The sequence below is a fragment of the Xiphophorus hellerii genome, chromosome 12, assembly GCF_003331165.1.
Source record: "Xiphophorus hellerii strain 12219 chromosome 12, Xiphophorus_hellerii-4.1, whole genome shotgun sequence".
NCBI classification, from domain to species: Eukaryota; Metazoa; Chordata; class Actinopteri; order Cyprinodontiformes; family Poeciliidae; genus Xiphophorus; species Xiphophorus hellerii.
In genome coordinates this window covers 12,316,882-12,342,781 of record NC_045683.1, presented here as the reverse complement: position 1 = coordinate 12,342,781, position 25,900 = coordinate 12,316,882, and the positions used below count along the sequence as shown (strand labels likewise).

General features: G+C 36.2%; 1 protein-coding gene across 2 annotated transcripts in view; it reads left to right on the top strand.

The window, feature by feature from the left end:
• The window catches only part of ghra (growth hormone receptor a), a 31,506-nt gene extending 7,518 nt beyond the window's left edge, over nt 1-23,988 (top strand). The window contains exons 2-11 of one of the 2 annotated variants that reach the window (XR_004341122.1): nt 1,164-1,282; nt 13,504-13,633; nt 13,730-13,896; nt 15,521-15,699; nt 16,276-16,429; nt 16,550-16,640; nt 17,587-17,656; nt 18,461-18,681; nt 18,784-19,690; nt 22,385-23,988. Coding sequence is in view for 1 of the 2 variants with exons in the window: in XM_032577675.1 (XP_032433566.1) it covers nt 1,168-1,282; nt 13,504-13,633; nt 13,730-13,896; nt 15,521-15,699; nt 16,276-16,429; nt 16,550-16,640; nt 17,587-17,656; nt 18,461-18,681; nt 18,784-19,519 (1,863 nt within the window). In the remaining variant the exon portion in view is untranslated. Of the gene's footprint in view, nt 1-1,163; nt 1,283-13,503; nt 13,634-13,729; nt 13,897-15,520; nt 15,700-16,275; nt 16,430-16,549; nt 16,641-17,586; nt 17,657-18,460; nt 18,682-18,783 lie in introns of both variants that reach the window. The other variant, XM_032577675.1, reaches the window with a different exon arrangement.
• The last annotated feature ends 1,912 nt before the right edge of the window (nt 23,989-25,900 follow it).

Sequence of the window (25,900 nt, the reverse complement as noted above, 5' to 3'; positions counted from 1 at the left end):
ATACTAAAACAGAGCCTAATACTATGAAAACTTAGAAAATTAGTCTAAAAATATAGGTTTAGTTGTACTTGCAATTTGTCAACCTAGAAAAAGTAGAGTAAAAATGTCTTCTAAATTTTAATTGTCCTATTCTTAGCTTTGGTCCACTCAAACTGCAAACAATTACACATTGCTAACTGCAATGTGTTTTTGTCATTTCAGCCTTGTGACCATTTTGTACCTTTGCAGTTTTACTCGTTTCAAAAAGGTCATTGGATGTTTTATTTATTTATTTTATCATTTGCCAACTATAATTCCATTAATATCCACAAGTGGGGATGTTTTGTGCCTATATTTGGCCAACTTTGAGTGTCTGTATTTTAAAATAATATTCTCTGTCTATTACATTCATTGTTTTGCTTTTGTCAACTGGTATTGATTTATGATGAGCTCCAACTCTTAAGTTGGATGGTCTTCATTGCATAACACTAATCTTTAGCTCCACTACCAATATTGGGTATAATATAAAAATATCCAAAAAATAAGATTAAATTGAACTGTACATTAGATTGAAAGTGAATGGCAGGAAGAGCGCTGCAGGAGTATTTATACAGGCAAGCAGATAGACTGAACACGGCGGGCGGCTGAGTAGTTGATGGTTACAGTGTAAGTGTAGCTTTACAGACGAACCGCACGATAAATTTTATATCATCCCAGTCTCAACAAACAGGTGGCAGAAATCATCGTGGCAGTACATGGCTGGTAGATGAGTCTCTGAATGTGTTGACGGAAGGTGCCGTAAATATCCCGTATTGCTCCCACCCCCCGTTCTTACTTTCGTCCCCTGGTAATGTACGACCGGTAGACCAGGTCGTACATTACGTTTGTTCGTTCGTCAACACAAGTTTAATTAGGAATTTCAAAAAACAGCATCATAGATTAATCTTTTAAATTCTGAAGAAACAAAACCAATACTTTTACTCCTGTCTCCTGTTGGGTTACACCAGCTAAAAATAAAAATTAAAAAGGCAATCACAATTTGCACTCTCAGGGAAGCAGAAAAGAGAGAGCAAGTGGGAGAAGGAAGATTCGTTTCACATAGACGTGTCATCGTGATTTTTAACTAATATTTACAATCACTATGTTTGTCCCTCTCTTATTCAATTCTCTCTTTCTCTTTCCAGTATCATGGCTGTCTTGCTCTCCTCCAACCTATTTCTCATACTCCTGGTTTCTGCTTTGGATTGTCTGCCCACTCCTGCATCTGCATTTCTCATTGACTGGGATCGCACAACATCATCAGGTGAGTTACTGATGTTTCAACTTAAATACTCAGGAGGAAATGGTACGATGTTGGAACGAATCGTTCTTCAGTCAGTTCATCAGATTGTCAATGTGTGCTCTATCAAATATTAACAAATGAGATTCGATTTTGTGCTCAACGTGCTGTTGACACCTGTTATCAAACTTTATGTCAGACATCAGTTGCAGAATGATGTGTTTGCTTGGATGCATGTGGAAAAGTTCACTGTTGAGCAAACGTTGCACTTTCCCGACTTGTTGGTGATCAATAGTGCTAGGGTAAACACATGGCTGGAGCTGTGCTGTCAAAGTTCAGGGACAGAGCAATGCACAATGTTCAGCCAACTAATCTAGTTGTCACTGGATCATTTAAAATAATTAGGTTCAAGAATGCTGGGGCTGGCTGGAGATGCAGACCAGATTTGATGTATTTTTCCACTTTCGATCTTTAAAGCCACAAAACTGTTACAATAAGAATTTTTAAATGAATGTTGAACTATGTTTTATGGCTTTTTAAAAGTGAAGATGCAACATGAACAAAAAAAGTGCAGTGGGTCTCAGAAGCAGTGGGTCTCAAAAGTGGATGTTTTTCAGAACAAGAAAAACATCTTGATGGAATGTCTGTTTTTGTGAAAATAAAAAAAATGTGATACCAAGACAAATCATTTCACTTGGTTGAGGCAAAATTGTGTGTGACATTTGTCTCACACCATTCAACTGAAAACAATTCATACAAAATGTACAACTATTTTCTTGCATGTTGAAACACTCACTTGAATTTTATAATTGAGTTTTTAGCATTCATTCATATTGAGTTATACCTTAACATAGAATTTGATGACCTTCGAATAATGTTTAGTTGTTGTTTACAGACTATCCACATTTGCATTCTGTAGCTAAATGTCATGTTTTCATAAAGGTTTCAAAAGATCTTGTATTGTAAGGATATCAGGCAGGAGAAGGGTGCAAAGTATTATGCAGCATTATCTGCATACCATGGAACAGTGAAGACAGTTACCAATATTTGCAGAATAATAAGGACAAAAGTGAGGTAATGTCCAATGGACCTTTTTCCAAAATCATTGAAAAAGCAGGAACTGATCGGCACTGGAGGAACTTCCAACAAGGATTTTGTCATCTGCATGTGACTGAATATGAAAGTAAGTTCTCAGACTTTGAGTAGTCCTCAATGTCTGATAAATTTGAAAAACATTTACAAGGCTCACTTCACAAGTATTGCCACATAAAGATGTGGGATGATGACAGATTTCCACCAAAGAAAACTGAACGGTGAAACTTAATCCAAAAGTACTTTGTTATATAACCAGGGCTATTGCAATAACAGCTTTATTTTTCAGTTAAGTTTTACTGTATAAATATTACATTACATGTGGAAATTGTGATCGAAAAGATTTACCATTATCTCATTGACATTACCAACTGCTATCTGCCCCTGGCAGCTAAAGCAGCTTCAGTTGAAATTGGGTAAAACACTAGAACTTTGGCAGCGCTTGTTTATTTCAGCTCCACCTCTGCCAGGACAGCAATTCTCACAGCCAAAAAGCAGCAACTGCAAAATATAAATCTGTTCTAGGTTGTCTGTATTACTTTCTCGAATGGAAATGGAGTTGGCAGCTGTTTCTGACTTGTTATATATAAAGCTTACTTGTTCAATAAGGATTACCAACCAGTTTCTCTTTTAACCTGTATCTTTAAAGAGCCTGGTTCATGGGTGTCATTTACTTGATTTCCTCATAATACTACTTAAAAACACAGCCTTTAAATCTTCCTTTTAAACTAAAATCTGGAAAATCCATTTACAAGTAAAATCACATTTTTCTCTTAATAAATAGATTTTGAAAAGTAACAGAGTTTTCTCTGTTTGCCTCATAAATAATATGAGACATTTTAGTTATTTTACATGTTAGATTCATTCTGCCAAACATAAACATAGAGCTTTGTCTTACACTGAAGGATCAGCATTTCCTTTGAGTAAATAGCATCGACAGCATTTAGCAGCTAAACAAAAGTTGTTCTTTGAACGGGCATTCAGAGAAGTCAGGGAGTATATCATTAGGTGCATCTGATCATTGATTTTATTGATTTGTGCTCATCACGTGTAAATGATTTCTCATTTTGCTGCTGAAACATCTGTCTAGTGTTCCCTTTTGAAAAGAGCACACAAGTGTCAAAAGAAACCATGTGTCATTAAAGTTACAGAAAGCTATGGCATGCCACAGGGGTTGTTAATGTTATTAATAGGCTAGTGCTGTTGGCAACAGAGTGCAATTTAGTTTTTTTGTTTTTTATGTTAAGCTATTACAACATTGTGTTTTGTAGTAGTGTTTTCTGGTTTGTAGTGTCACTTGGCAACCAAAGAAAATATAGAAGATCATAAAAACCATCTAAATCTAGTTGTGTTGGTGGACGCAAACAGGTCTTTTGTGTTTTTTTATTGGTGATTTGGTCATATTTTTCATGGCAGGGTCTGACAAGAAAACAACCCTTTACCAGTACACTTCTTTGTTCTTTGTGTGGGTTTAGTGAAAAACAGCTGCAGACATACCACTGGAATCCAGTGGAGATAGCCAGCATTTTTGGTCTTCTTCTGCACTCTATAATTCAGCTCCTTAGTGGGGCACCGTTTCATAAGTGTGTTTTTATCATTATTACAATTTGCTGACAGATACAGTTCACTTTTCTCAAATAGTTCCCATAGTAAAAAAAATAACCTTCAATGTGTTGGTCTTCCTGCAGATTTTGTTCAAAGAAATTAAGCTGTTCTCCGTTCCAAAGGGTTACTGATTGCAGGTTGTTACAGTAGTTCAGGATAGTTCAAGTGAAACACTGTAGAAAGGAGTATAATTTTATAGCTACCCTATTAGTGTTTATGTTAAATGGCTTGGGTTAGGTAAGGCGTAACATATTTCAACAGTGATTAGAAAGTATAAAACTTAAAATAATTATATCAGTTGTTGTTGATTATTTCTACTGCCACCTGGTCTATAAGAAGAAACACAAAAAACATAAAACGCCCAAAAATTAAAAATTACTCAATAGCTCATATATTTTCCACACACATAGTACTATTTCATAGCACAGTCAAGCAACTATGTTACCATGAGCTGTTATAAAAATTACTGTATATCAAAGTTAGCTTAACTTTCTCTAAAACATACTGCTGATGGCCTGACCGGCCCACCTCCTTCCACTCTTCAAATTGTTTCCAGAGAGCACGGCAGTAATGCAGTCCTGGTCTTCCTCAACAACCGTTAAAACATTTGTAAACACAAAGCAGCCAGCGATAGCAAGAACAAACACAGACAGCCTACTTCTTTTTCAAACTACCAGAACAGCATCCTATCCTGACATTCATTTACAGCCTTCAGGTTCACTCTCTCTTTCTCTCTCTGTATCTCTCTCTATCTCCGTCTCCATGTCTGCATAACACTTTTTTTTGTCTCACCTGTCAACCACAGTGGTTTTCCTGGGACTGTGCCTCTTGTCATATCAGCCACAAAACAAGCAAAGAGTAGATATTTGGAGATGCTTCTATGCAGTTAAAGGTTCACCAGAGTAATTATAGGCAGTGTTCGTCTCTGTCTTCATGGTCTACTTTTTTTTCCTTAGTGTGTCTTCCCTGATCTTTTCTTGTCTGAGTGTCTCAGGAGGATTCACATACTGGTCCCACTGAGTGAGGCTGTGGTCTTTGCTACAGTGGTGGTAATCAGTGGTAGCTGTGCAGAGGTTTTGGTTTGGTGTTTCTGGCTCTTTCACAAAAACCTTCTGTTACATCGGCTTCAAGAACGAGCCATGAGTGTGACGAACAAACACAACAAAAAGGTAGAGCTGGATGTTATAGCCAGGAAAATATATAATATATGAGAAAGTTTCAAATCAACAATCCAGTTTAGAAGATAACGTCCATTCAATACTTATGAAAAAATCAACAACAAAAAAACCTAATTAAATAGAAGTCATTAATAGGTAATAAAATTTAGTTGATAAGCTAAACACAAGTTCTCTTAAGCAGTGTTATTAATGTACAACCATATTTACAGCACTACTTGAGAGTAGTAGTGCTATGAGAATGTTAGAGTGCAACTTAAAGTTAAAAATATAGTATATAGTTCTGCGACAGACTGGCGACCTGTCCAGGGTGTACCCTGCCTCTCGTCCCGAAATGTTCACTGGACATAGGCACCAGCACCCCTGCCGAACCCCACTAGGGACAAGGGTGTACAGAAAACGGATGGATGGATGGGATAAAAATATAGTTAAACCTAAACTAATGGTTTCAATCTTTTGTCCATTTTGTGATGCTGCAAAAAGGGTGAAGCATGATGGTTCACATGTATTATCTGTCTTACTGAATTTTCATTACTGTTGTAAGGTCTTTCCTTGACAAAATTTCCAGATTTTTGGGTCTTTACAGCTTTAACTGACCATTACAGATTTTAGCCAAAGACACCAAAAGAGTACTGTTAACACGTTAGAATGCACAATCCTAAAGTTACACAATATATATATATAATCTTAGTTTTCATCATTTTATTAATGAGTGCAGTATCTCAGTTGCAAAGGACTGTTTGGATGTAAATTTTCTGCCTTGCCTGCAAACTCTGCTTATAAGTAAAGTATTAATCCAATGGAATGGGCCCTGACTTTGCTGTGTGACCCACACCTGTTCTAGATCTTAGAAAAAAAGAGATGTTATAATTATTTAATACTGTTCCTGGACCTTTGAAGAAATTTCTTTGCAATTTCTAGTCTTTTGATACTTCCTTTCAATAACTGCTAATTTTATCTTTCTGACAAATTCAGCTTACATCATTTTTAGAGAAAGAGCCATTTTTCTGTTGTTTTTTTTTGTTTTTCCATAGACAGCTTATATAACAAGAGAAAAGACAAACAAACATTTTTATTCAATTTTAAGATTTCTTACAATTGCACTTACACTAAGTAAGTACAATTAATTAGTGCAAGTGCACTAATTAATCAGTGCACTGTATTTTTAATGAAATCTAAAAATAGGTGTGAGTGACATAAGGAGGAAAACACTATACTGAGTTAAACAGAACATGATTCATGGCATGACTCAATGTGTATTCTTTTTTAATTTCTTGGGATGACTAGTTGGGTGTCACAAAGTCTTGTTGACTCATTTGTGAGTCATGGATCTCATGAAGCCACAGTCTTAAAAAGCTGAATTTTACACAGTTCTTATCACCATGCTAAAATATCTGAAGCCAAACTTATAATGAGAAGAGAAATCAGATAGTAACTATATTGGTTTCGTGGTATTTAATGACTTTAGAGGAGAGAAGAAGTGTAATTATGTCCAGTTAATGTATTTCTTGAGCCTTTAAAAGCTAAGGAGGACACTGTAAAGGTAAATAGAGCAAAGTTTGCACTTGACTTCAAAGCTCGGAGCACTGTTGGAAATTATCGAGGATCAATGGCGGCAACAGCTTGTTATCTGGTGGTCCTGTTTCATTGCTGGTAAGAAAGGCAGGATGCAGTCACCGAATTAAACAATGGCACTTTGAAATTCTTTACCTGTTTTTGTTTTGAAGATGTATATTCAGCATGAGGCTGTGCGCAAATGTTGCCAGTTATTTATATCCCCTGTTGACATACATTTATTATATCATGTTCCCTTCTGTCACCTTTATCCCCCTTTACTCTGGCCTTCTTCAAAGTCCTGGTAGATATTTTTTTTACTATAAATACATCTTCTGCTACAAATGTAGTTTCCAGACGGCTCTTTTGAGCTTTCCTCTGAAGAAGAAATGAAATTCCTCTTTCGCTGACCTTCTCTTCTTTCTCCCAGCTGGCATATAGTTTGGTTTCCTCTGAGTTTATTGAATGTTTCTTTCTGAAGAAGTATGAAAAAAAATTGTGCACATAATGTAACATTTTTCCCTGTTTTTTTTTTTTGCAGCAAAACATGCATATGTGCAGTGGTGCAATAACACAGCACTTGGCCTGTCCTTGGTCACAAACACTCTTAGCACAGCACCGTTCTGTGCTGGCAATTGTTCCATTTGGTTAGCTAAATTCTGATATTCATGCTCAGATTTAGAGGGCTGAAGTATGAAAACATCTGGCATGGATGGTGTGGTGGCAGTGCAGATTCCAAATACCTCATGTTTGAACCATCCCCTGGCTCGTCTAGACCATTTAGGGAAATAACCACTGGGTATGGAACAAGTAAAACGTACTTCAAGTAGTAGAATGTGAAATATACTTAGCATTTGTTAGATATTGCCTTTTAACTTTTTATTCTGCAATTTATTATGGCTAACACTCCATTAACCAAGCTTAGTTAGTTTTCAGTGTGGCACAAGCTGTTGAGGACAAAGGAAACACATCAATTGCCTTGTTGCTGAACATGTGCTATATAAATAAATAAAAATAAATTAAATAAATGGCTCTGGTCAGATCAGACCAGGTTAATCTTTCAGCCACAAAACAAACATAAACATACATCCAGAACCACAAAAGAATGGCTAAGAACAAAGCTTGTTTCTGCTGGAATACTCTAAACCCACATCTGAATCTAATAAAGAATTAGCACTAAGATGCTTTCTGTACGGTTTCACTGAGCTTGATCTATTTTGTAAAGATTAGACAAAAACGTCTCCAGATGTGTAAAGCTAGTAGAAACAACATGGTTCTGCAAAGTCTTGATTCATTTATCATTTCTTAGTTTAGTTGATGTTGGGAATATACATTCAGTATTTGTGCACAAAAATTTTAACATCAAGATGTTTATGATAATATTTTTTTGCAAACCTTTAATTGAACAAAGCTGATAATACATATTCGGCAGTATGTATTATTCTATTGATGGAAGGACTCCATTAATAGTGCACACTCAATCCCTTCTCTTTAAACCTTAATACAATGTTTAGGACCCATTGTCTAAACCGCAAAAGTTAAAAGATTTTGCCAGATTATTGAGTCCAGTGTACTCTTTGCAGATACTCCAGTGATAAAGTGAGTTTGTGACTCAGTTTAGAAGACAAACTGAGGAACTAAAAGCAGATGAAGTGAGAATTAAGTAAGGAGCAAAGCTTAGAAAGCATCTGCCACCTCTAACTGCTCTTCTCTTATACATTGAAGTGTAGCCATTGTAATAAGTAATTATGTCTGAATTTGTTGTTTCAATTCTGTGAAGGTTTGTAAATATTAAACAGTCTGCCATCATATAAGCGTCTTCTAAATATCTTAGCTTTAAGGCTTGTGTAAATTGTCAAGGAATAACAAATCTGCTCTCTGCTTTATTTATTTTATAGCTTCATCTTATGGGGTTTTTGGTGAACTGTTTATGGTTTCTGTTTTCATCTGTGATCAATTTTTACCATATTGGCTAAATACGTTGTCTTAACCACATTCGTTATTCATGTGAACCTTTTTAAATGACTTTAAAAAATTCCAACTAAAAGTACAGTTTTACATTCAGTGCAACATAAAAACATTTCTTGCATAACAACATACATCTGCATTTTTAGATCCGTTAAAATGAAAGTTGAGAACAAAATTGTTTCTTGGATTTTATTCTAGACCATCAACAATTCTGTTTTAGTGTAACAGTGTGTGTTGCACAATGACAAATTTATTCTCTTGTGCAATCTCATGCTTTCTTACATTTGGCTATCATTGTGCACACATTGTCAATCTGACCTTTGCTCTCCATCTCTTCCCTTATCTTCCAACTTCAGCTTAATTCTGCAAATGAGGTGGAAATGTGAGTATTCCAATGTGTGATAGGCTCATTCAGTCCCTCGTTGCAGGTAAATATTATTAAGTAGGGTAAGGGTAAAGTAGGATAAGTCCATTCACATTTCCCCATCTTTTTAGTACTATTTTCCAAATAGTACTGGGATTGAAAGCCCAATTTTGGCTTCCTACTGGATTTTTAAGCCTTAATGGCTGTGGCCTGCATCATTTTCAGTGGATGGTTTTCTAGCTCCTCTACATGACCTGGTGGTTGGTAGAGGAGAGGCTGAGAGCTGTTTATCAGTCTGTGCAGCCTGCGAAGCCTTCAATAACAGGCAGAAACATATGGGCAGATAGGATGGGGGGCTGCACACACATACACACACTTCTGGACAAAATTAGCCGTCTTCCGTCAGTTGAGGGCTTTCAGCTGTGGATCATTTAATGGCAACTAGCAAGAACAGACAGAATTTAGCTTTCCATTACCTAAACTCACAAATAATCCTACATTTTGCTGGTCAAAGGTGAACAAACCCAAGCTAAAAGAAGTAAAAAATAAATAAGAATGAAAATAAAGATAAAAACTTCAACATTTACATGAAAATGAATTAACAGCCTGAAGAAACAGCATAATAAAGTGCAATAATGAGGAGAGAGGGTTTGGAAATTAGACTCAGAATTATTGAAGTTATTCCATGTGTTGTTATATAACCTTTTATCTCTGGTATGTTTCAGATTTTACTGACATCCAGCTGACATGAAAAAATGAACTGGCTCCTAAAGCCTTACTGCACTACTTCACTCGTACAGTGTTGGTTATTTTTAAAAGATATGTATCTTCTTTTACAGCTTTTTCTTTTCTTGTACCTCAAAATGTTTTAAATCATTTCTGTGATCAAAATCAAGAAAAAAAAAGACAGAGAGAAAAAAGGGCGCACAAAAAACATGCTTCAAGAGACAAAAATTCACAGCAAATGGCACTAACAGCATAAGTCATCCACACAAGAGATCTTAAAGAGGGCTGTTATGAAGGCTTTTAAAAACCAGCCCCTTGTTCTACGCTTTGCTTCGTGCAAAGAGTCTGGACTCCTGGCTATTGAGAAACGATTGCTTCCTCGAGACATGGACTCTGTTGAAGTTTTAAATTTTACCCAGTCGCTAATATTTAACTGTGTTGTATGCAATGTGGCAGTTTGATGCAACTGAATGGCTTTGTTCACTACTGCTGCCATTGCTAAAACTACAGGCAAACAACAATTCTTCGCTTGCTGTTTGCTGATTGGCCCGGTTGAAATTTTGCTGGAGAAATCCATGTCAATGGGGGAAAACCCAGGCTGAGCAGTGAAGAGATATTAGAATTGAGTAGGAAGGCAATGGCGAGGCTAGATATTATATATTTTACATTTACACTCTAACACTCTTTCCTGTCCAGTATAAGTGCTTCATCATTGACAGTGTAGTTGAAAAATGTCCACGCTATTGTAAAGGATGACACATGACATAATTTTATCAGAAACCAACCACGACCTGAAGCTGTAGGAGGGCTAAAAGAATAATCAGAAGAGATGTTCAAGTTTTAAGGAGAACACACGCAGCTTCAGAAAGACCTGGAAATAACATATATCATTTTTTCACATTAAAACAGTAAGTAATGATTTTACTGTAATGACCTCTACACACACTCTGTGCCAGGCTCCACTGCTGAAGAAAAAGCATGTTGGAAGCTTGTTTAAAATTTGTCCAGATGATTTGGACAAGCCAAGTGATACTAGGAAAATATAAATCTGGCCAGATGAGGCAAAACTGATTTTTTTTTATGTTATTGCTCACATATTTGGAGGAAGAATTCTCCAACATGCCAAAATTGAGGTTGGTAAGTGAGAACTTCGTGGGGCCGGATGTCTTTCAGCATGGTACTTGCAAACCTTATTTCACTGAAGGAAGTGTGCAGAAATTACATACTTCATAAAAAAAAAAAAAAGAAAATGCATTTTCTTTCCTTTTTCTGTGCCACCAATCACAAAAATCCCTTTAACATTCTCCCAGTATACATTGTTGATGCACCCACTAATTGACATACTTCCTGATATAGAAGGTGTGACTCAAAAAGTTATTTTTGTGTCTGCAAGGTGTGCAATAACATTTTTGTGTTTCATACTTTTAAGATTTGTTAGTTTTCTGACTCCAAAACAGGATGACGGATGCAGTACAATAAATCTTTGGAAACTAATTCAATAAAGGGGTTCAAAAGAGAGGCACTGGAAATTAGGTTGAGGCTTTATTTTGTAAGTTTTTCCAGGTGTTGTTGCATAACGTTTTATCTCTGGCATACTACACACTATATGGACACACTGCTGACTTAAAAAATGAAAAAAGATTCTCAAAGCATAACTGCACCGTTTGGCCTCTGCATTCAAGCTAACTTATAAAGAATATTGTTTACCTTTGAGCCTTCTCTTATTTCCTCCATGGACAAACAGTTAAGAGTGATGTAACACAAAATAATGTAGGTCTGTCTTGAAGTATTTAAACCTAATATCATATTCTGTATATATTAACATGCTTATTTTTCTACCTGAACCATTTCTGTTGAAAAGACCTCATTTGCACACATTCGCTGTACGAAGCTGTTTTCTTGATATCAGCTGGAATTTGCAGGGATGAAGGAGGAAAGTATGATTCGGAGAACCATTTGGAACCACATGAAAAAGATGACGTGAAGGAAAACGGGGAATGCATATGAATTTTGAGGTTACTCTGACATTGGATTACAAGTAGTAAAGTAGTAAAGCGCTGATTTTTATTAGTGAGGAGTGTTTTTGTTGTAAAGCCCAGGGATTAAGTGTTTGTGTGTTTATATTTGTTGTGTAAACACACTGCTGGCACCCAATTTAGCGTCTTCTTGTGTTTTATGTTGAAAAGCTTCAAAAATGTGGAGAAAGTTCTGCAGAAGTCTGTCTTTAATTTCTAGTTAATGTTCCAATTTTAGTTGTGATTTATAATTCTGCGCAGAGTTAGCAGAAGGAGCATAGAATGAGTAGAGCAGAAATCGATGATACACTCAGCAGATTATTTATGGCTGCGCCAAGCCCTGAGGCTCCCAGCTGGATGAGAAACTGGTTCTCTGGCAGGAGTGGGTAGAAGATTGTTGATGGTGAGTGATGAGGTGCCAAGGGAGAGATGAAAGAGGCTGAGTAAGGACCTCAAGGTCTGTGTGGACGGATCAAGGGCTGGTGACTGAAATTTGATCCTACTTGCAGATCAGCAGTTTGTATTCCTGCACATCCATGTTTGGAGGGTAGACTTACCCTCTGTGTTCCGCTCTTTTCACCTACTGTTTGCCTCATCACATATTTCATCAGATGCTTGTTGGCTTTCCTCAGTCAATGAAAACAAGATGCTGATGTACAGTCCAAATGCCAGCATGTCAAAGGAGAGAAAGATTCTGATATGTCACTTTCACATTAAATACTACATGGCATGCAAAGAAGCATTCTGAATTGATGTTTCTTATGTAGGATTGAACATGTTATCTTTTTCCTCATGTTTTGAACAGCCGCTGGCTGGTATTGGATAAAAGCTTTGAGTATTGGGTTAGGGTACTCAAACCCAATACAAAAATGTCAAACTCAATATTGATAGTAGAAAAAGTATTCAATACTCAATGCCATTTCCTATATTGCGGCAACATTTTTGTAGGTACAGGGCTTTTTCTACTTAAGAGCAAATATGATTAATTACAATATCACAATATTTAATTAACTTATTAGGGAAAAACCAATAAATGGGGGCAAAAAAATTGTCCTTCTTTTGAAAACTTAATTAATTTAAATGTGTTGCTTCCCTGTTTGAGAAATCTGTACTTCAGGAAATCTTGTACCATTACTCATTACTTTATTATGATAGGCTTATCTTTTCTAATAAAGATAAGCCTCTGTGTATTTCCATTTGCCTGTCAATTTGATTTTGTTAAAGTTTCACTTCTAAGATGACAAATAAAGCATCATTCTATACTAAAATAAATTGGGCTTCAAATCAAACATGGGTCTGCTTACAAAACATTTCTTTACTGTGTGAAGAAGAGTATATCAGGGTGCAAATTTCTTTTCTTCTGGTAGTTTTGCATAATATTTATGTTTTTATATATGGCTAAATATCTACTGTAGCAGGGTAGTTGATATGGCTTCCTACATTTTTCTGCTCCAGCTTGTCAACTTCAGTCTAGCTTCACTATTTACCTTTGTTAATATTTGCCTCTTTCTTTAGGCTTTATTTAGTTGTATAGCCTCCAATGCCTATGCAACTAAAAGGAGGGGATAAACTGGATTGCTTTCGTACTGGCTACAACCATCAGCATGTACAATGACTCTTTGGAAAGTCTTGCATAATTTAGGTCCAGCAACATTTAATTTAATTGTGGGATTTCTGAACCATTTTTTGAAAATGAATAAACCACCAACCTTCCTGACACTGGCTTTTGTCTCACTGATTTTACAGCTACCCTTGGACCTCACTTCACAGACTGCATCTCAAGGGACCAGGAGACTTTCCGCTGCTGGTGGAGTCCAGGCAGCCTCCAAAACCTGTCCTCTCCTGGAGCACTGAGAGTATTTTACCTAAAGAAAGAGTGAGTGCAGCTTTAACACTGATTTATGTGTGCATGTCGTAAAACTTTACTTTACAGCTACCCTTTCTTCTTTTATCTTCATTTTCTTTTGTTTAGTTCCCCCACCAGTGAATGGAAGGAATGTCCTGAATACATCCATGAAAACAGAGAGTGCTTCTTTGATTCCAACCATACATCCGTTTGGATCCCCTACTGCGTTCAGCTTCGTGGCCAAAATGTCACCTATTTCAATGAAGACGACTGCTTCACAGTGGAAAATATAGGTCTGTAGTCAATCTGTCTGCACAAGTATTTTTTTGTTGTTGTTTGTTTGTCTTTATTACAAACAAACCATTAGGAAAATCATCTCCAGAGCTGAAGTGGACATTTTTGTTGATGACAAAAACTGTAATCAGGATTGTTTTTTTGAGGCAAGCTATTGAGGGACTTCAAACTGCCTTTATCATATCATTTAAAATCAGTATTTCTGTCCTAGTAGGAGAACTTACCTGAGCATCACGTTACAGATATGTACAGTACAGACCAAAAGTTTGGACACACTTTCTCATTGAATTCAATGAGAAGGTGTGTCCAAACTTTTGGTCTGTACTGTATTTGGGCATGTAGCTTCCTTACAAGCTTTTTTTAATGCACAGAATATACTAATAAAACTCAAGGCCATCTTTATATAAATAAAGACTTTATGTTTGACGAGCAACTCATTTATTATTGGTAATGTAGCACTATGGAAAATTCTGACAAATGTATGAACTACAAGTATTGTAGACTATGGTGCCATTATTTTTTAGGGGTTCAACATCTTATTTAAAAGTGTCACATTAAAAACATCATTTATTTTCATGTTTACTCTGACTTTCTGACTTTATTTTCTTTTACATGTTGATGTCCAACTTTATATCTGAATTGTTGAAATTCGGACTTTCTGGGAAAATATGTTTTCAAAACAATTTATCCCCCACCTTACATTTTTTGGCCAGAGAAAACTGACCACATAATTAAAGAAAGTGTGTAATATTTAATCTTTAACATATAGGGTGTCATTATACCAACATAGCAAGTTCTCAACATCTCTGTAAGGACTTATGTACTTTTGTTTGTCAAAAAGACTTTATATTTGACAAGCAGTTTACAGTGATCTCAGATTTTGCTAAGAAATGTTTTTTTTTATATTGTTGATTTATACTTCAAATTGTGCTAAATTTTCTGTAATTCAGCTTTTAAGCAATAATTTTGATACTGGTCTTCAAAGAAGGCTTTCACCACAGAATTTTCTGGAACCTTCGTTAGTCTGAAAGTCTGTGTGCCAAGAATAAAATAAGCCTTTGCCGCTGGCTGAAACAAACATTAGATAAACTGACTGTCTGCCAGACAGTGAAGCTAAAGACCGAGACCAGCACCCTGTGATTCATGGGAACTTGACAGACAAATTAAAAGAAGTGGTCAAATGTTCTATCCAACCAAAAGGCCAAAAAATAAAAACCAAACCTAAAATATTTCTTTTCAATACAGCATGCCAAACAAACTTAGAATAATCTTCTCCTCTACACACTTTCTTATAAATGTACATATTTGGTGAGTTAAATTTTTTGCCATTGTCAGCGTTTCTGTTAATGCCACTAAAATACCACATTGTAAAAATGCTGCTCCCTTTGCTGTATTTGTTTCCTAAAACCTTCTGCTAATGGAAAGCATATTAGTTTTGCTAATTTGAAAGATCTCAAAATATCAGCACAGTGCAAAAGTCATGTTCTAATGCCGTAAACATTGCTGCACAGCAGTATTTTAGAGTTAAAACAAGAGAGTGCAGTGAAATTGAAAGATGTAAACAGCTGCATGTTTTCTCTCATGTTCACATCTAAACTTTTGCCCTTTCCCCCCCACTTACAGTGCGTCCTGACCCGCCCGTGTCTTTAAACTGGACCCTGCTGAACATAAGCCCCTCTGGCCTCAATTACGATGTCTTAGTCAGCTGGAAGCCCCCGCCCTCTGCAGACGTTGGCGTGGGCTGGATGCGCATTGAGTATGAAATCCAGTACAGAGAGAGGAACGCCACCAACTGGGAAGCAGTACGTTTTTCCGTCAAACTTTTTTTCTGACTGCACAAAATACCCGAGAGATTGCACAAATGAAAGCACTTGCACATAATTTTGAAAGTAAACTCTTGGTAGGTTGTAGAGACACCATGTTTTGTTTCCTTTCCACCGTCTGGACTCCCTCCTGAACTCTTGTGGCTGAAATGCACCGTAGCTTTGTTGGCAAGCCCACTGAAGCAGGAGCAGGACCCTCTGCGAAAACAAACTCTCTGAAGGAAGAGAAGGGAGGGAGCTGTGGGTCAGAGGGCATGGGACCTTGTATAGGCTTGTTTATTATTGCCTGGCCACCCGGTTTGACAAATGCAAACTTCAAAATAGCAACAGATGTCTCTGTTAACATGTCTTCTATCATATTTATGTGAAAGGCCTGGGCAGCCTTGCCACCTTTGAAAAGGTCATAGTTACGGATACCAAAAATAAGTAAGAACCTCTTGGCACATTGTGCTGTTTCAAGTTAGCCACTGTGTTTATTTTCTCCCTCCACGTGTCAGGACATTTGTCTGCTCTGCTAAAATGCGCTAAAGAGTTCTTTGAAATTTCCATTTTCAGCTGGAGAAGCAGCCACACACCCAGCAGACGATCTATGGCCTGCAAATAGGAAAAGAATACGAAGTGCACATCCGCTCCAGGATGCAGGCCTTTGTGAAGTTTGGAGAGTTCAGTGACTCCATCTTCATTGAAGTTACAGAAATTTCCAGTAAAGGTGAGAGAGCCTTTCTAATTTAATTAATGCATACCTGCCTTATTACTTGCTAAGTTATTAAATTCACAAAAATAAAATATAAGGAATTTAATCAGAAATTGTGCTACATTTTGTTTTCAGATTCTTCTGTCCCATTCACTTTAGTTCTCATTTTTGGGGTTGTGGGGGTCCTGATTGTCATCATGCTGATAGTCATTTCTCAGCAGCAAAGGTAAGAACCTTCTCTTTCTCTACTTCTGCTTTCACCTTAGAAATGTTCAATAATACTTTATGTGCAATATTAAGATGTTTTTTTTTTTCTTTCATGCACGGCAAAAAAAAAAAACCATGCATCATCTTTACCACACGTTTCCCCCCAGAATGCATGGTGTTAATCATCTTACACTCTACTTTTTATATTTTAAAACTTATGTATCGGTTTATTTTTAATAAGTTTAAGCTGAGAAAATGGGGAAAAGAGACATAGAAAATTTGACTCTTTATATACTTTTTGAACCTAACTGATTACTGAAAGGGAAACCAAATGCTACAGTCATGTGAAATAATTTGAACACCCTATAGTCAGTCTGATTTTTGACATATTTTGACATATCCATATTTTATATTCATTCTAATACTAAAAAACTGAAGTTACAATTAAAATAAAATATTTAGTAAATTATAGTAAAACCAATAATGACCAGATTTAAGGTAAATCTATCATTATTCATTAAAAAATTATAAAATTCATCAAAGTGGATATTTTTAATTAAAACTCACCACAAACAGATGAGAGTGAAAAACCTTTTGTAAGAGGTTTGTGTTAATTTTGAAAACCATACATGAGTGGAACATGTAGGGTTTTGATTCAAAGGGTCTTATCCAATTTAAAATATAGCAAAGAAATACTTTTACAAAACACTCTGTAAATATTGTCTCCAAACACAGTGGCCATGGAAATTTACAAACAAATCCTCCAATCAAAAACTTACTCTTGAAAATTTAATCTGTTATGAAATTTGAAAGCTGGTGTTGTACAGCTAAGAAAAGACAAAACAAAGTTTTCTTGTAGGTATAAATCATAAACTGCACTCACCAATCCAAATAAAAAGTCACCCTTTGTTTTAAGATGCTCCTGTCAACATTGTTAACTTTATCACATTCTTCTGTCATTTCAGAATAATGATGATTCTCTTGCCACCTGTTCCTGCACCCAAAATCAAAGGCATTGATTCAGAATTGTTGAAGGTATCGCATTGTGTTTTCCTTTTTTTTACTCTTTCAGTTTAATTTAAGTCTGTTTCCTTTTTCCAATACCATGCATGTTGTTTGCCAACAAATTTTGATGCCAAATTTAAATAGTGTTCTGTTAAAGTGAAACTCATCCACTTGCTAGTTGTCAAAGCTGCGATACTATCCACATTTTTACATGGCCATTTTTATTTGTGTATATTATTATTTATTTACATAATAGCAAATCCATTGATATTACCAATCTGAGATTGGTAATATCAATGAAAGAGATGGCATTCATTTATGCATTGTCATTTAGTGAAGTGATTACTGTATTTATCGCCCAAAATGTTCGCTGAAGATTGGCACCAGCACCCCTCCTGACCCCACTAGGGACAAGGGTGTTAGAAAATGGATGGCTGGATTACTGTATTTAAGGTGCTGCATAATTTTCTCTTTGTTGTTACTTTGATAAAAAATTGACTTGTGCATAAATACAAAGAAAGTCAAAGTAGGAAAATAGGATAAGCTTTGAAATAAATGATATACCATGAGATGCTACAGAGCAAATCCACCTTCTAACAAAAGAAAAAAAATATGGGAATATAATGAATGATATGCAACACTGTGCCTATATGTCATCTGTAATATTCTGAAGTGAAAAAAGATTGCTCTCAAAGCAACAGCATGTAAATTTTCTAAAACATCTTTTCTGCATATTTGGTAAAATGATCATTATGTCGTGGCAGGATAAATATCAAGTAAGAGTTATATACTGCAGCTTTAACAGCTTTTGTCAATATTTTATATCTTTTGTAGAAGGGGAAACTGGAGGAGCTGAATTTTATCCTGAATGGTGGGGGTGTGGATGGCCTGCCAGCCTATGCAACAGATTTTTACCAAGAAGAGCCGTGGGTGGAGTTCATTGAGGTGGATGAGGAGGATGCAGAAGGTGGAGATAAAGAAGACAATTATAATTCAGACACTCAGAGGCTCATTGGTCTCCCACACAGGAATGTAGAGGGTTTCAGCGCCATTAGGTAATTTAAAAATTTTCAGGTGAATGGATTGTTTTCATGCTAACTGGTATCATAGATTTGAAGTTATTTCCTCATTGTTTTCACCTTGGGTTTCTTATCTAGCCACCCTGACGATGACTCAGGCCGGGCCAGCTGTTACGACACAGATCTGCCGGAACATTTGGCGTCCCTGCTGCCAGGCCAACCTGAGGACAACAAAACTTGCCTGGATGCCCCAGCTTCAGAGACGGGTGAAAAGCCCCTCATCCAAACTCAAATCGGAGGACCACAGACTTGGATCAACACAGACTTATATGCCCAGGTCAGCAATGTTATGCCATCTGGGGGAGTTGTGCTGTCCCCTGGCCAACAACCTAAAATCCAGGAGAACACCTCAGGTTCAGAGAGGGAAACACAGAAAGGAGGAAAGCAAAATGAAGATGTTGAGGGCATCAAGGAGCAGAAGAGAAACGAGCCCCAGTTTCAGCTGTTTGTAGTGGTTCCAGAGGGAAGTGGCTACACCGCCGAGAACAACACCCAGCAGACCAGCACTCCTCCCAGCACTTCGGTGCCTGGGGCAGGGTACCAAACCATACAGCCTCAGCCAATGGAGACCAAACCTGCAGCCACAGGAGACACCAACGAGTCCCCGTATATTCTCCCCGAGCCTTCCCAGTCTCAGCTCTTTACCCCTGTTGCAGACTACACAGTGGTGCAGGAGTTAGACACGCATCGCAGTCTGCTCCTTAACCCGCCTCCCAGCCAATCTTCCTCTTTGTGCCAGCCACAGCATCCTCTCAAAGTCCCAGTGCCTGTAGGGTACGTCACCCCAGACCTGCTGGGGAATCTCGCACCATGAGTGGACAGGACCATTAGACTTTAACTACAGTTACAGGCTTATTGGACAGGACGTCAATATGAAGTCACCCTACCTGATTCCTGATAACCACCAAAAAAACTTAAAAACCTGCAGGACACTGGATGAATAAGTGTGTGAATTAACCAGATGATACAGAGGGGAGATATACAGGTACATCTCAACAAATTAAAATGTAATTGAAAATGTTTTTTCAGCAATTCTATTTAAGAAGTAAATGTAAAAAATTAAATAGTTTGATTTGACACAGAATAATATTGATCAAGCATTTGTTTCTGTCAATTTTGATGATTATGTCTTATAGCTACTGAAAGTCAAAAATTTGGTTTCCCTGAAAATGTTAGCATTCTATATTTTCATTATTTATTGGCCTGATGTAATAATTTTTTTACAAACTAAACTTTGGATTGTCATTGCCTTTAATCATAAAACTTGAGAAACAAATGCAATATGTATGTCTCTTTGTGTGTAATAAATGTACATAATATATGAGGTACACTTAAATTGAATTGCTGAAACAAATTAACTTCTTAACAGTATAGTAATTTATTGAGATGCACTAAAAACTGCACTCTTACATTAGTCCCCACTTAATCGCTGAATTTTTGGCCGAAACACACTGAGGGTAATAACATCACAAAAACATCACAAGCAAAATGCAAAGTTTGTATCAATGCATGATTGTAGTAAGTGACAAAATACCTATATATACAGTATGTGTGAAAAATTACCTGAGATTGCCTTACAGTCTTAATATTGAATGTGAAGTCAGTATATCAATGAGGAGAAGAGAAAGAGACAGTAGCCATGTTTTTAACTACACAGTAATTCGGCTTTGACAGTACTTGTCTTTTTGAGGTTTAATGCCCATCACATTTACTATATTCCAAAGTTTCCTATTTCACCATGTTATACTGATAGTACTTCACAATAGATATATTTTTATACAGAACACGAAACGTTTGAACAAAGCAATGCAGATTTGAATCTCTGTCTTTGTTTCTTTAAGAAAATAAAAGTTTTATCTTTTATAGTTTTTGGTTTTAGCTGCACCAAATGTCAAGAATTAAACCAAAGTTAGGTTGACCACTAAGGGTCTTTTAAGGGTCACTAGGTTCCAATCAGGAATGCAGGGAAATACTTGCAAAAACAAATGCAGATCATTTACATGAAAAGGAAACTAAAATACTTGACTTAATAATTCCAAGATTAATTTGAATAGATTTTGTTGGACTTGTTACACTGTTGAAGTTACTTTTAACTAAAAAAAAGTAATTAAACTATATGTTCACATCAACACAGAACTTTAATCACTGACTGTGGTCAGTAAGGGTTTATTTACTCAGATTTTTCTTACATTTGGGAACCAACCTTTTGCCTATATAGCGTCCCTCTTCACACTGCACTAGGGCAATAGCATGAGAATAACATCCCATTAGTAGATATAGCTTGAGAGTACCTCAGCTGTTTTCTCCATGCCCCAAATGTGGGGCATGACTTCAACCTGAAATATTATTTTGTGGTAACCTAATAATATTCAAACATTATTTGATGTCCTAGTTTTCATAGGGCAGTCTTCTGCTAATGGAAGGCAAAAGGTGGTTCAACATGTGTCACAGAACCAGCAGCAGCCCCAAGTTGCTTAACGGTACATTGTTTTGGTTCATTAAACAAAAGTAAGGGGACATACACGTTATTAATTTGTTGCATTTTAAGCTTTCTGCAGAGGAACTGTGTTCTACATTGTCATTGCAGAGACAGCAACTGGAATAAGTTGACTGTGAAAGTGTACCATAGATGTTACTAGCTTACACAGTACTTATCTGCCCCATTCACTATGTAGCAACCTATGCCTGTTGGAGTATTATGGTTTGTTTAATTGCTATGGTACTATGCTAATGTGGTTTAGATTTCTGCATATCGGTTAACAAAAGGTACCTCTGTTTGCTATGTATAGATGAATTGATTTATATCTTCTCTGTGCCAAGAAACAGTTAAAAATCAACACAAAACATGCATGCAGTACATAAAAGAACATTCCCTATTGTAATAAGATACTGTCTTTAATGTTTCCATTTAAAAAAAAAGATTTTCATTTTGTGTGCTGAAAATTATTTGACATTTTACTACAATTTTCAAATTCAAAATACTTATCAGCATATTTTGAGCTTGGCATTCATAAAAAAACAAGTTGTAGACACTCAACAAATTGGAATCTTGTTTGCTTAGCTTCAGGCTTTTTGTAGATGAAATATTTAAGGCAGTGTTTATAAAGAATATTTTGCCTAATCCAGCATCTTCTATTTGTTTTCACAAATAATGTTTAACGTAGTAATTCCCCCACTTTGAGACAGTAAAGGCTATACCAGTTTCTGTTCTACTCCTAATGGGATTCTTGAAAAGAAATCAGGTGCCTCTTATGTTTCATCCCATGTCCCGACTTAATGATTCAACAACATGCTCATCGCAAGCATAATATGAGTACTTATGTAACATCTGTAACTTACTATAGTGGCTGTCCGATCAACATTGCTTTGTGCCAAGACAAAAGAACATCAGGACTGATAGCCTCAAAATGACAGATACATTTGAACTAAATTACAGTAATAATAACATTTTTTAATGATATCCAAATTTATTAACCTGCACCTGGAACTTCACCGTGAACAAAACTTTCCTAACAGTTAAAAAAAAAAAAAAAACAGTCTGTGATTTATGCTGCTTTCTTGCCTTTCTGGACGTAAATATTCTGAATATATGGATCAATGTATTTTTTTTGTATCAATCGGATCTACAAAGAGAAGTTTAAAATGTGAATTTGATGACAATATGCCATTTCTCTTTCAGAAATACTCAGTTCTCTGCTGCTCCTGCCATTATGTGGATGATACCAGGCAAAATATGTGCTGTCGCAAAATGTCTTAATATGTCTGCTAGTGCTGTGCAAATGTAAAGGTTTATGTCGAGGATTATACTTTTACACGGTGATGCTGCTTGGTGCATGCATTTCTCTTTTACTCAGTTTTTTACGGCTGAGTTCAAGTCAAGAAAGAGCAGTAATCAGTGTCAAATGTTTTGTGATCGTAAAGTGTGGGTTTTGTTTAGGTATCTTGTTTGTCACAGTGTCCAGTGATCACAGAAGGTTCTCATTATGTTCACATAGCAAGAACAGAGATTGAAGGACTTCTTTTTTAGGTAAAACTGTGAATGTGTAACTGGAATACACAATGCAATCATAAAACTGAGGAAACGTTTTAAGCAGTGTTTGTAATAGTGGTGGTGAGATGAAGAAATTAGGAGGTGCTTTTTATTCTTCAAGCCAACTGTGCAGATGTTTACTACCTTAAGTATATATTGTTCTTTTTTGCCATATCGCTCATTTCACAATGGCAGAATTGGTAGTTTTTTATTTGAAGGTTATAAATGTCAAGGACACTTTAGAGGAAGCACTTTGTACACATAAAGCATATATGTGATATTTAGAAATGGTATTTAGATTTTATATTTTTTGCTAAATCAAGTGTGTGATTTCTATGTTACTACAGAAAAGCATTATGTTTTCTGGTCAGCACAAAAATCAAACTTTGAGGAACCTTCAAAATGAATAAGCTTTGATTTTGTTATACAGAGTTTATGTTTATAAAAAAAAGCGTATTTCACACTAGACAGATTGCTAGATTGTTGGAGTATTTAATGTTTCATATAGAGTTTATAGGCGATTAAACCAGATAGAACATTTATAAAGTCATATTAAATATGTGTTGTGTGATATACTCATCTTTTTAACTTTATGTTCTTATTTGTATCTCTGTGTGATTTCAGTTTTTCATGACCACAAAGAACTTTATGACAGGGGTGAATTATTTTTGCAATGATGCATGTTGGCCTGCAGCTTTGAAGGCTGACTTTTGTCACTCTCTCGAGCCTGGAAGTAATTTTGCTGGAATCTTTGGTCGTCATTTAATGTTTTTGAAACTATCAGCACCATACCCTGTGCCGTTCAGTTTGTTAAGGAAAGTGCTTAATTCTCCACTTGACTTGAGGATTTACTTCAAGTCAAGTACTGATTTGAGTAAATCCTGTTTTTTAGTTTTTACAATATTCCATGGCTCCTGTCTGTCTTACTTCCTGTATGCCCTCTGCCATGTGTCATTCACCCCCCAGCAAACTGGAAGCAAACTGACAAATTAAAATAATAATGTAGTCTAAGTTGATAAACCGGTCGATACTGGCTTTATTAATTGTTATGACTCCGTTTTGTGTTCTTTTTTTTTTTTACACCTGAGTTCTTTTTTTTCTTTTTGCATCCGAGAGCCAATGTTCTTGTGTAAAAACTGCTGCTTTCCCTAGGGCCAAGAAATGTATTGATCCTTGAGGATTTGTCTGTTTTGTTCTCTTTTTGGTGTTGTATGTGCGATCAATAAGTTCTCAATAAAATAAATATAACAGCATCTTGTCTGTTTTTTGGTAACCTTTAAAGATGGCTTGGGGGGTTTATCTTAAATAAACACACTTTTCTTTGTAACTTTGAATTCTAATTTTATTATACTACTGCCATTGAAAGTGCAATTGTTTTTTTTATTTATTGACTCTTCTACTTATTGTTCTAAGTAAATTGCCTTTTGCACTAGTCCCCAAAAGACTCTCTACATTTCACAAGGCAGTTAGGGACTTTTAATATTTCTATAAATAAAGGTATGTGGGGCAGTAGTACATTGAAATGGCTCCACAGTGTCCCCTAAACTTCCACTCCATCGAGATGAGTTTCTTGTGGAAATTTGATAATAATTTTAAATTTAACAGTGAGTCAATCACTATATATGTTTGTGGCTGACTTAAAGTCTTCATTGTATATTCTAAAGGTTACTGCTGATTCAAAGTGATCAAAAGCTTGAACAACATACAGAAACGTCTTAGGGTAGCCTAAGTTTGCTATTTTGGATCAAAGCTGACATTTTGTGAGCTCACTTGGGCCTGCTAAAAATTTAAACTTGGCCTCTTAAAAAAGTAATTTACATATTTGAAGGCAATGTTGATTAAAAGTTTTGTAGGCAATATTGATTAAAAGTTTTGTTGTTGACTTTGCACCAATCAATAACAGTGGAGAAAAAAAAACTTCCTCCAAACATATATTCATTAAATTTTCAGTGGATGCTGCATAAACTGGATCCAAAGCAACTTGCAGATTTTTTAAAAACAGTCCATTCTAGATTGTAGTCCTCACCAATCCTTTGCTGCCAAAGGGGAAGTTGATTTATGTTCATAATGCAAGATCAAATTTCACATGATCTTGAATTTTTATTTAATTTATTGTTGTCACTGTGCACACGTAAAATGAGCTTAAAGCCAACTCCAAAAACAGTGCAAACAATGTAAGAAATATATACAAAAATGGCTGCTTTATAATAACAAGCCTTTACTGTATATAACTGAATGTCATTTTTAAACTTGTCTCACTTTTTTTACTTCCATGAATGACAAGTCCCGGTGTGTCAAAGACCTCAGTCATGACGCAGGCTTAAACACTGCCAAGGTACAAGGGCCATTTAAGGCACTTTTAAGTTTAAGTTAATTGTTGTACATAGCCTCTTGCTAAATAATGACTTAAGTAAAAAATAAATCCCTCCTTTTTTTTACTAAAAGATGACTTAGACCAAAAAAAAAATAAATTTAAAGAAAAATCTCTCTCTATATAAAACTATCTCCAAAAAATTACTTGGCCATTATTTTAGAAAGGTGACGAAATTTTAGCTAAGTTAACTGTAAAAAATATATATATATATATTTATCATTATTTTTGGTCCTTTATTGACAGTTGAATCAATTTAGGACTCTTCAAATTATGTACTGTTACTTTCATAAAAGCACACAAGCAGCATACACTAAGATTCGCACACAGTTTCAGAAAAGGGTTCTTCATGCAAATATGCCCTTTTGGAGTTCAAATCCAGTCCAGTTGATGTAGATTGTGCCTGAAGAATGTATTGCATGCGTACAATGACTGAAGGGTGGATGTTTGCACGTTCATAAGCCATACAGAGGACCTTCTATGTGAATTAGCTCACAAGTATGTGATTCTCTGTCTGCTGCGTCTGATGGGGTAACTAAGGGAGGAAAAACCGGTTGCAGAAGCAGTTGTGCACCGAGGGGAAAGCATATTGGACAATTAAGACAGAAGCTGTGTACTGCGCTTCTCTGTGTGGGGTTGATTGAATCAGAGAGGTGGCCACTCACAGCTCTTTGTCTCAGGACATTGCAGGTAATTGCCCATAAGTCACCGTTCCTCTGTACTGGATCTTCAGTCCAATTACGCCCACACAAGCTCTGCCTCATTTATTACCTCCGGTTGCTTGTTGACCTTTT